This window comes from Doryrhamphus excisus, chromosome 9, assembly GCF_030265055.1.
Source record: "Doryrhamphus excisus isolate RoL2022-K1 chromosome 9, RoL_Dexc_1.0, whole genome shotgun sequence".
In the NCBI taxonomy this organism is placed as follows: Eukaryota; Metazoa; Chordata; class Actinopteri; order Syngnathiformes; family Syngnathidae; genus Doryrhamphus; species Doryrhamphus excisus.
In genome coordinates, this window is record NC_080474.1 from 18,778,091 (window position 1) to 18,790,473 (window position 12,383).

A 12,383-nucleotide genomic window follows, 5' to 3' on the forward strand; every position below is an offset into this window, starting at 1 on the left:
TCCATAAAGTGCATCCATTCACTGGCATTTTTCTGGTGTTTTCCTCGCAGTCCAAAGCAGAAGGGAACCCCGCGTATACGCTACCATTTTTTTTTTATTTGAGGGGCGCTTTTATTTTAGAGGCGGTGCTTGTTGGCTCCAGAGTAGTGTCGTAACTCCCAGAGTCCCCGTGAAAGAGTTTGTCCAGGGCCAGAGTTGCTGTTGCAGAGGGGGGTAGCTTTGCTTATATACAGCTTTTCTAAAGGGGTAACTACTGCCTTTTCTTCTTCTTTACATCTTTTTTTTTTTTTTTTACATTTATTTTATATTTTTATTTTATTTTTTTGTAAATAGAATATCACGTCTCGCTTGGAGATTTATTCCCCACCTCCTTCTCCTGTCAGATCATGAACAAACTATATGTTGGGAATTTAAGTCCTTCGGTCACTGTGGAGGACTTGCAGCAGCTCTTCGGGGAGAGGAAGCTACCCGTGGCCGAGCAGGTCCTCCTCAAATCCGGCTATGCGTTTGTGGACTTCCCGGACCAGAACTGGGCCGTGAAGGCAATAGAGACTCTCTCCGGTAAGTAAGAAGTGATGCTTGATGATATGACACATTTACAGTTACGCGTATTGAGTGTTTGATTCCCTTTTTAAATATGATTTCACTCATATTCAGAGAGGCACGCGCGCGTGGAGACTGATCCGTGATCGATAACAGGACACTTTTTTTTTTTTTGCTTTAATGTCCGCTTAAAGACAACACAAGCATCGTAAGACAACACAACAACAACAAAAAAAAAAGCGTACGGATTCCGATATATAGCGCAGCTTTTTGTGGAATGCGTGCGTGTGTGCATGGGGTGCCTTTGATGCTTCGGGGGTAATTATTTTTCACTTATTTTTTTCTCCTGATTTTATTGAAGGCAGCAGAGCGACACTCGCGCGGAAAACTTGTCAGCTTCGTGTTGCTAGGATGTCTGGCTGTGTTTTTACGAGGTGTCTTGGAGGTGGGTCGCGGGGGTCCGCAGGAAAGAGCCCATAAACAGGTAGCTGGAAAATGGGAGGTGGGGGGTAGTAGTGGAGGAGGTGAGACGCTTAATTCCGGGCTGCACCAGGGGGACCCACTACGGAACCGCCTCTTAAATACACTGCACACCCACCCACTCCACTAACAAACCTACCTAGCTTAGCTTAGCACCTTTAGGTGGTGCCCACCTTGCAGAACATTTAACTATTGTTATTTATGCGTGGAAAATAATGCACTGCGAGTGGAGGGATAGTGGGAGTGGAAAGCATGGCTGCCCCCCCTCCCTCATGTACACACACACACTTTATTTCCAAGTTATTATTCCTATATGCATTATATTGCTTTGCCTAATGTTGCCCCCCCCCCACTCCGTGTCCTTCCCACAGGTAAAGTGGAATTACACGGAAAGGTGATAGAGGTGGACTACTCTGTTCCCAAAAAACTAAGGTAGGCCTTCAGAGTGCACACACACCTGCTGGTTTTGCCCCCCACCCCCACCCCACACACACACTTTTTCCTTGTTGTTGTTTACACATTTCCCATTGCTGAATGGGTCACAAACTGTCCCACGTACGTGTAGAATTGCATCAGAGTCGTGTTTCTGTCATGGCCCCACTACACAACTATCAACTGTAGAAGCTCCCCCCCCCCGTTTTTCATTTGGCACCACTCGTGATATTCTATAAGCTTACACGACGAGGTATTGATTGCACACAAACGCACCCTCAAGCCTGTAGGAGGAGGCCCACATTGCGTGACACAAAAAAAGGTAAATATTCAACCCCCTTTTGTGGAGGAACACGTGACTATACATTACTTGCAAGCAGCAACCCCCCCTTTCCCCTTTTGTGTACGCTTTCCTACACTCCCACGCATTTAATGGCGTGCACTACACGTCAGGGAACTTAAAAAGCTGCGCGTTAAAGGAGTGCACTACGCGCACCAACATGGCGCACAATGGGTGCGCCACTCCCCTCGGCTAGCCAACGTGCACGTAGGCCATGATGGCTGAGCCTCATAATGGCTGCCACGATGGCCTTTTGCCTTGCGTGGGGCGGGATCACACGGCGTGTGCATATAATGTGTATTACGTGGTGCAGGGGAAAGAAGAAAAAAAAATCGCTTGTGTGTGTGTGTGTGTGTGGAGCTGTACGTGCGTGGATATACACGCCGTATACATACACTCCCACTCCCCCCCTCACTCGGTGTCACGCAATCCTCGCCATTGCAGGGAGGCTGTACACGTATGGGCGGAATCACGTCTACACGTCACGCATTTTTTGTGCACACGTTGATAATTGAATTACACGTTAAATTCCCTTCATTTGAAAGAATTGACTTTATTGTAGAAACAATCATATAATTACCAATTAACAATATACTAATTAGAATAAGCTGGGAATGTGATATTTATATGTACAGATACTTGCAAAATATTAATACAGTATAACAATAACACATTTGAAATAAAATTACATTATTATTAAATATGAATATTTAAAGCATGTTATAATAGGGACATTTAGTCAAACAGCAATATTACTAGTATTGTGTGTGTGTGTGTGTCCTGAATTATCATGTAATACTACTGATTTTAATCATTTGATTAATATTTAAATCTATTTTTAAAAGTGCAAAAATAGGTTTGGTGTTTGTAGTATGCCGCCATGTTTTTTTTTTTCCTGTGAAGGCCTTTTGAGTATCAATTTAAATACAAAGTTGTAGCATTTATTCATTAAATTGTAGTCAAGTTTCAGTATTAATATTTGAATTCAATCCAAAGATTAAATTAACATTTTTTTTGTCTTGTTTTTATTTTTAAAACCTGTTGCATTTTTTGGAATTTAAAGCAGCATAATATTGCTAACTATAGCAATATAGTATATTTTAAAAGGTTGAATATATGCTATTTTAATATTGCAGATACTGAATAATTTTTGGTGTAAGTCTCCGTTTATGTTGTTTCCCCATTGTTATTTACTTTTTAATAGTATGTCGAAAAGGAATGATTTAATTTAATAGTAGCGGTGCTTATAAAACACGAGGAAAATAATTCAATTTTTCATTTGCCCTGCAGAAATTTGCAAATACATATGCTCAAAATCGAATTAGAAGGCGGCAATTTAATTTGAGCAGGAAATTAATTCATCTCCATGTATGCTCTTTCTATTTAAGTTGACATTTTGTTGTCGGTCCACCTCAGTGTTATTATTTAGCGTCGTTATATTCAAGGTGTATTGCTGCGTACACGTTTAGTTATTTGTCCCTCTGCACATTTGAGCTAAGTGACGAATTGTGTTCTTGCGTTTGTCTTTTATTTTCATTTACCGTGATAGATTGCAAAGCCAATTTGTTATTTTGCAGATAATTATAAACATCTGCATTGCACCACATGGATTCCGAGTCTAAATAGCCGTAGCCGTTAGTTGATCAATTTCCGAATCCATTAAAACTCCCCAGTTGATCCCAAAGCTCTCGGTATAACACAAGGTTCCACACTGACCCCGTCCATCACTCCTAATGTGTCCTCTCACCTGTCTTGAGTGGACTATGTGGACTAAGTGGACTAACACTAAGATGCAAATATATATATTTTTACTAATGAATCCACTCGTACTCATTTGTACAGCAACTATTAGCTTTATTCACAAAAAAAAAAAGGTGTTGTTGTGTGTTTTTCTTCTTAATGTAGCGCAATGAAGCGCACACATAGCTCAAGGGAGAGCCCAGATTTAGATGTGAGAGAATTGCAAATTGTGCCTCTCTCTCCGAGACTGCTGGGAATCACTGTTTTAATCTCCTGGAGAGTTTTCCTGAATCTGCTGCGCTTCCACACCAGCCCCGTCCATGTGTGTGTGTGTGTGTGTGTTGCTCCCTGGCAAGTTTTCATTCCACTCCAACCTGTTGCCTTCCACACCGAGTGAAACGATCAGTTAACTGGCCTGTTCTGAGAGAGTATGGAGGTTTTGTCACCTTCTACCTTTTGAATATTCATTAGCACCTTTAAAAAAAAAAAGGGGTGGGGGGGGTGGGAGAAGTGAAAGAAGAGCGTCGGTTGTTGCTGCACGCTCTGTTGGAGATTGTTTCACCTGCAGCGAAGTGATAGAATCGGAGCAGTTTGTCGATGCGGAGATGGGGTGGACGCTCCTTTCACCAAATGTTCTTCTTGTCCTTGTCGAAATATATATTTGTGTTTTGTCTCTCTTTGATTTAATACAGAGGCGCTTTCACACCACTAGACCGTAGGTCCATAGGTATGAATGTGAGTGTGAATGGTTGTTTGTCTATATGTGCCCCGTGATCGGTGATGATCTGTCCGGAGTGTACTGTGCGTCTTGCGTTAAGAATACACATCAAGAAGATCGTGAAAACTGTTTTTCAAAATACTCAGATACTGTGTATTTTGTGTAACACGCCAAAATTGTCAAAACGTCTGCAAAACAATTGGCATACGGTTGCACGGCGGTCGAGTGGTTAGCGCGCAGACCTCACAGCTAAGAGACCTGAGTTCAATCCCACACTCGGCCATCTCTGTGTGGAGTTTGCATGTTCTCCCCGTGCATGAGTGGGTTTTCTCCGGTTTCCTCCCACATTCCAAAAACATGCTAGGTTAATTAGCGACTCCAAATTGTCCATAGGTATGAATGTGAGTGTGAATGGTTGTTTGTCTATATGTGCCCTGTGATTGGCTCGCCACCAGCCCAGGAAGTACCCTGCCTCTCGCCCCAAGCCAGCTGGGATAGGCTCCAGCACCCCTGCGACCCTCGTGAGGATAAGTGGTAGAAAATGAATGAATGAATGAATGAGCGCTCCTCCTATTTTGTGTGGAAGTGGTAACATTTTGGCTTCTTATTTTGTTTTTCCCCACCCTTGGCCATCTTTGTGTGGAGTTTGCATGTTCTCCCCGTGCATGAGTGGGTTTTCTCCGGTTTCCTCCCACATTCCAAAAACATGCTAGGTTAATTAGCGACTCCAAATTGTCCATAGGTATGAATGTGAGTGTGAATGGTTGTTTGTCTATATGTGCCCTGTGATTGGCTGGCGACCAATCCAGGGTGTACCCTGCCTCTCGCTCCAAAGACAGCTGGGATAGGCTCCCCTCGTGAGGAAAAAGCAGTAGAAAATGAATAAATGAATGTTCAGTCTCATTTTAAGGATAACGGTTGAATCCCTTTAGAACGCAGACGGTACCCGAGGGTGTGATACTCCTGGGCGGATGGACAGCTGCGGGGTTGTCCTGTATCAACACCTCATATGTGTAACTGTGATCTGATGGCTGCTGGACAGGTGAAGTGAAATGATGAAAGGAAGGATGTGTCCAACCTTTTGTTTTTGTCTTGGGACCCGAGTCTGAATGATGGATGCTTTCTACATATAAAAGAAACCACACATGCTGAAAAGGACTATTAGATATTCACCCAATAAATAATAATGATGATGATGATATGTTTGGATAAGCGGCACCGTGGTTAACACTGTCGCCCCTCATGTTTGTGTAGAGTTAGTTATGTATGTTCTCTATGGGGACTCTGGTGTCCTCCCACAGTCCAAGAACGTAGTTTAAGTGAAGATCATAGATGCAGTAGATTGTAGGTATGCCTGTTTGTCTGTCTCCATGTGTCAGTGATTGACAGGTGATCTGTCCAGAGTGTACTGTGCGTCTTGCGTTAAGAACCTGGTTTTCAAAAATACTCAGATACTGTGTATTTTGTGTAACACACCAAAAAACGTCAAAACGTTTTACTGACCTGCAAAACAATTTGTTTGCAATCCCACCCTGGAGTTTGCAAGTTCTCCCCGTGCATGAGTGGGTTTTCTCCGGTTTCCTCCCACATTCCAAAAACATGCTAGGTTAATTAGCAACTCCAAATTGTCCATAGTTATGAATGTGAGTGTGAATGGTTGTTTGTCTATATGTGCCCTGTGATTGGCTGGCCACCAGTCCAGGGTGTACCCCGCTTCTCGCCCCAAGACAGCTGGGATAGGCTCCAGCACCCCCGCGACCCTAGTGAGGATAAGTGGTAGAAAATGAATGAATGAATGAGCTCTCCTCCTATTTTGTGTGGAAGTGGTAACTTTTTGGCTTCTTATTTTGTCTTTCCCACCCTTGGCCATCTCTGTATGGAGTTTGCATGTTCTCCCCGTGCATGTGTGTGTTTTCCCCGGGTACTCCGGTTTCCTCCCACATTCCAAAAACATGCTAGGTTAATTAGCGACTCCAAATTGTCCATAGGTATGAATGTGAGTGTGAATGGTTGTTTGTCTATATGTGCCCTGTGATTGGCTGGCCACCAGTCCAGGATGTACCCTGCCTCTCGCCTGAAGACAGCTGGGATAGGCTCCAGCAACTCCCGCGATCCTCGTGAGGATAAGTGGTAGAAAATGAATGAATGAATGAATGAGCTCTCCTCCTATTTTGTGTGGAAGTGGTAACATTTTGGCTTCTTATTTTGTCTTTCCCCACCCTTGGCCATCTTTGTATGGAGTTTGCATGTTCTCCCCGTGCATGTGTGTGTTTTCTCTGGGTACTCCGGTTTCCTCCCACATTCCAAAAACATGCTAGGTTCATTAGCGACTCCAAATTGTCCATAGGTATGAATGTGAGTGTGAATGGTTGTTTGTCTATATGTGCCCTGTGATTGGCTGGCCACCAGTCCAGGGTGTACCCCGCCTCTCGCCCAAAGACAGCTGGGATAGGTTCCAGCAACCCCCGCGACCCTCGTGAGGAAAAAGCGGTAGAAAATGAATGAATGAATGAATGTATTGAGTTGTGGACTCCTATAGAGCAGCTACACACAATAACCCACACTGAAAACCTTTTAGATTTTGCAGAATCTGCACCTATTCCAGTTGTATTTCCTTTGATTTGTGCTTCCTGCCAAAACGGTCTGTTTAATTTATTCCACCCGCAGCCCACCTCCGGGTATGCCCACTCCGCCCAAGTCCGCCCCTCTGTGATGTCACAAACGAACGGCTTTACCACGCTTTTTGAAACCGGGCGTCCAAACTTCTTTTAGGGCTCACTTCCAAATGCGCAAACCTTATTATCTGAAACTTTGGGGACGTTTAACACGAGAATACAACATTCTAAGTATATTTATAGGTCAGAAAAGTGGAAAAAGACAGCTGGGATAGGCTTCAGCAACCCCCGCGACCCTCGTGAGGAAATAGCGGTAGAAAATGAATGAATGAATGAATATTTTTATTAACCTGTGCATGTGTTTGTGGTTTATGTTTTCAAGGACTAATCAGGGACTTTCTGGGATTAATCGATGCATCGAAAAAATATTTTCTAGATTAATCGATTACAGAAATAATCATTTAACACAGCCCTTGTAATAATGTCATTTTTTTTAAAGCCTGCGCTTTGAGAGATCACCATTTTTAATTGTTTGTGTTTGTAAACCAACAAACCAAGCAACATTTAAAAAGGTTAACCATGTTATGGTGTAAATAGCCTGGAAATAAGCTGGGATAAGCTTGAGCTTCCCTGTGGGTGTGAACATAAAAAGCAATAAGAAGACCTTGTCATTTCTCAGAAGAGCCCAGACTGCCAACTTTGTAACTGCAGGTCCAGCATGTCTTGGTGGCACACGCTGTGTGGAGTGGAGTGGAGTGGTCAGGGTGCTGATTTCATTTGACAGTGAATACATATCCCGGCGAGCAGTCAAAGTAAAAATACCAGCGCTCATTCAGTTTCTCCGTGTGCAGCAAAAAGGAAAAAAAAACTGCTGAGTCTGATCATGTGTCACAGCCCGAGCCCTTTTGTGACCTTTTTTTATTCATAAACCCAGCTCGGAGCCATCATTTTCCGCCTTTTCCATATGTATGTGCACCCACCGCAAGGAGCAAGTCCTCCGCGGTTAAAGCTGACTGTCATAACCCCCGACATTGTGCCTCCTTTTCTGTTTCTGACCAAGAAGAGGACGACACACAGGGACTTCCAAACGATGGGAATATCTACGTGGGCGCGTGTCCGTTTTCCCTGTCTGCTCCTGAAGTACATGAATGAGTAGCACATAAGCACTGCTGATAGAGGGCAGCATCGCATCCCCTTGTTTGTGGAGCTCATGGTGGCAGCAAGAACTTGTGGCAGCTCACACAGAATTCTCCCGGTGGAATAGGGAATGGATCATCTGGATGGCTTTGGGGCTATTTTTGTCTGCTGCTGAAATATATGACTTTATACCACACATACGGCAGCTGTGGGACATGGCATGACATGGCAAACGCAACTGAAATGTATTTTATAACCAAATTTGCATTTAAAATAAATAAAAAAAAATCACTTTAATATTAATTCATTCATTTTCAACCGCTTATCCTCACAAGGGTCACAAGCGTGCTGGAGCCTATCCCAGCTGTCTTACACCCTGGACTGGTGGCAATCACAGGGCACATATAGACTGCAAAATCTAAAAGGTTTTCTATGCGGGTTATTGTGTGTAGCTGCTCTATAGGAGTCCACAACTCAATACATTCATTCATTCATTCATTTTCTACCGCTTTTTCCTCACGAGGGTCGCGGGGGTTGCTGGAGCCTATCCCAGCTGTCTTCGGGCGAGAGGCGGGGTACACCCTGGACTGGTGGCCAGCCAATCACAGGGCACATATAGACAAACAACCATTCACACTCACATTCATACCTATGGACAATTTGGAGTCGCCAATTAATTAACCTAGCATGTTTTTGGAATGTGGGAGGAAACCGGAGTACCCGGAGAAAACCCACGCATGCACGGGGAGAACATGCAAAAAGAGGGTGGAATTGAACTCGGGGCTCCTAGCTGTGAGGCCTGCGCGCTAACCACTTTGGTCACTGTGCAGCCTCGCTTTAATAATATTTCTCTATTTCTATCACTATAAATGGTTTAAACTAGGGGTCTCAAACACGTGGCCCGCGGGCCAAATGTGGCCCGCAGGACACTACTTTGAGGCCCCCGCCTTGATATGAAAGTTTAATGTTAGTGCCGCCCGCGCAAGTGTGATATGGATGCTGTATGGTATCATGTACCCAGAAAAAATTATTACGTTTGATTAATGTTCATGTTAAAGGTTAAATAACTGTTAATAGTTATCCTCCCTATCCGTGTGGAAGTGGTAAGTTTTTGGCTTTTTAAGTTTAAAGGAAATAACTTGGAGGCTACCGTTTAGGTCGCTAGCTCTCTAGTTGGCGAGTTAGCATGTGTCTCAAGACCCTGCAGTTGCGCAATATGTTGTAAATAAAAAGAGTATAAATGTGACTATAGTCGTGTTTTGTCATGTCTACAGGGCTCTAATAATGCTTTGTTCATTTTAATCTGAAAAAAATAATTTGTCGACCCACCAACTATATGTGGTTTCTTAATTTTTAATTATTTGCCGTTTTATTATTATTATATTTATTTATTACTGATTGATTTTCTTTATTCTTGATTTTATTTTGTGTAGAAAAATTAAAATGAAGATACGGGTCATCACAAATATTTCATGACTCCATCATTGCTTACTACTATAACCGGTTTGACATACACATGTATAGCAATCCCCATATCAAATACCAAATATCCGTGTCTGTATACCAAAGTGAACCGGTTATTCAGGACTCTGCCTCGGCTGCAGGCTGTCCTTCATTTCCTGCTGAAGTGTTATTCAATATCGGCTATAATGCTTGTTTCTTCAGTCTACTGTATATGATTGACTGCGACTGAGCAAGCCTAGTAAAGAGTTATTTTGGGCCAGGCAGGTGCTGGGGAGTCGAACAGATCACCAGCAGTGGCATTTTTATGAAGATGGTGGGACACCAGCAATAAATGTACATACACAACCCTCCAAATGTTTGAGAACACGTTTTCACACTCGTTTTTTTTCATCTTCTATCCTCCAGAACCAGAAAATAGTCTACTAAAAAACCAAGGAAATTTGCTATAGTGGAGGTTTATGTCAATATTTTAGTATTAAAAATAAATCCGATATATGCGTAAATCGGATTTCATCCGTTATAAAAAGGCACTTCCTTGACTATGTTTCCAATGTACCTGGACGCGCAGGCAACGCTGCAAACGCTGCAAATGACGTCGTATAGCGGCCTGTCACGATTCGGCGAATCGGAGCGCCACGATGCGGCCATCCGGTATATGCGAGGGAAATTTAATGGAAATGCATTGGAACGGGACTGGAGATTTTGTCTGAAATAGGCCGAAATCCGTTATAAAAAAATCCGATATATGCAATGAATTTTTATTGGAAATGCATTACAGAAAAATCGGTTCTTTTTTTATCTGTCCGTTGTGAGCGAATATCCGATATATCCGAGGTTTACTGTATATCTTGTAGTATATTATACTATGATGATGAGTGTCAAAATAGACGTTGCTAGGAGACGGGGTGTATGTTTTTTATATTGTTGTACAGTATATTAGCTGGGTAACACACACAAAGCACGTGTAGTATCTTCATGCTGAGATACAGGTGAAGATGTTGCAGTACAAGAAGGACATCCAGAGGCTCTGTGGGTTCATGAATATTTGATGCTGAAGCAGCCATGCATATGTTCTTGCAGCAGGGTCACTGTATATATATACTATATATATATATATATTTTTTTTTTTGATGGCTCGAGCGGAGGTTATTCTCATTGATGGCAAATCTGCCGTTCACCTCCCCAGCCTCATTGCTCAAGGGAGCGTCACACCCTCTTTCCACTGCAGCATTCTCCCCCTCCTCCTACTCCTCCTCCGCCTCCATCTCACATGTGCACGTTTTGTGTCAGCATATAATGCCATGCACACACCCCACCCAAGAACACCACCACCACTACCACCGACCCCGCCCCCATCCTCCAGCTGCCTTCCAACAATGTCGCCGCTTCCTGGCACAGCGTGGCAGCGCCGAATGAGGCCAGCTGTGTGTGTGAGTGTGAGTGGGTGTAAAATAGTGTACAACTGTGTACTTATGTACTGTAAGCTGAATGTGAGCCACCCCCGGTGGCATCGAGTAACACAGACACAGGCGGTTTATTCTTAGCAGAAACACCAGCGTACTCCTTATTGGCGTTCCTCGAGAGCAGCACACATGTTATGTGCATGTGTGTGTGTTTGCGTGTCCTCTGCGTGACGTTGCCGTGGTGCCGACATTCTCCCTGAGTGGGAGACAGCAGTTCATCTCAGACGCATAATTGCTGTGATATTTTATTTTTTTTTGTTTTAAGCGATGTGAGAAGTGACTCCAGGCGGTTGCGGTTTTCGCTTGATGTTGCGTAGGGAATAAATCACAAGACAAAAAAATGACAAGCTTCAAAGCTTGACTCTTGTCTCAAAGACACGGTGGCAAAGACGAAATACGCGTTCTTGATTTATCACACCATGTGCTTGTTCTTCTCTAATAGCCGCGGATGGATGGAGTAACGTGATGCTATTTTAAGACCAGGATAAAAAAAAGTTGGGATTTATGGGATGGGGACTTCTTGGCAAGTCATGACGGGGAATACCTGCTACAAAAACCACAATTGCCAGCAGACTAAACATTTCTTTGATGGCATTTTTGTGTGTAAAAAGAAAATTGTAGGGTACCAACCACTGATGCTTTCTCTCATGGTTTGATTATTGTATTTATTCAAAACTACTTTCTTGTCATTATAAAACCGAATATCTACTACTAGTAGTTTCTGAGGTTCTACAAAAAAATGTGATTAGATGGACTGTACACGTGAAATTTTAGTATTTTTAAAAATTTTAGTTAACGTTGGTTAATAACAATAAATACTCACTCGCAAAACTTTAAATTATTATTATTTATTCTAAATTATTTAAATTATTTGTACAAATTACTGTTTACGCTGTACATTGTTCATATTTGATGTATGTGATCTATTTATTCTCCACATTATTATTTATAATTTCAATTAATTTCACTGCTGTGTTATTGTGCAATGACAATAAAGGAAATCCATCAATCCATCCATCCCAACAAACATCCATCCATCCATCCCAACAAACATCCATCCATCCATCCAACAAACATCCATCCATCCATCCATCCCAACAATCATCCATCCATCCATCCATCCCAACAATCATCCATCCATCCATCCATCCCAACAACCATCCATCCATCCCAACAACCATCCATCCCAACAACCATCCATCCATCCCAACAACCATCCATCCATCCCAACAACCATCCATCCCAACAATCATCCATCCATCCATCCCAACAACCATCCCAACAACCATCCCAACCATCTCAGTCTCCAAGGCCTCTAACATGTAATGTCCCTCTGGTGTACTCGTTCCTGATCCTATCCATCCTGGTCACTCCCGATGAGAACCTCAGCATCCTCATTTTTGCTACCTCCAGTTCTGCTTCCTGTCTTTTCCTCAGTGGCACTGTCTCTA

The 12,383-nt window shown here is 43.0% G+C and overlaps 1 protein-coding gene across 5 annotated transcripts in view; it reads left to right on the top strand.

Moving 5' to 3' along the window:
- The window catches only part of igf2bp2a (insulin-like growth factor 2 mRNA binding protein 2a), a 62,363-nt gene that overhangs the window by 2,958 nt on the left and 47,022 nt on the right, over positions 1-12,383 (top strand). For 2 of the 5 annotated variants that reach the window (XM_058081741.1, XM_058081742.1), the window contains exons 1-2: positions 40-561; positions 1,395-1,455. In XM_058081741.1, the coding sequence (XP_057937724.1) occupies positions 387-561; positions 1,395-1,455 (236 nt within the window). In that variant the 5' untranslated portion in view covers positions 40-386. Of the gene's footprint in view, positions 1-39; positions 562-1,394; positions 1,456-12,383 lie in introns of those variants that run through there. The other 3 variants (XM_058081739.1, XM_058081740.1, XM_058081743.1) reach the window with 3 other exon arrangements.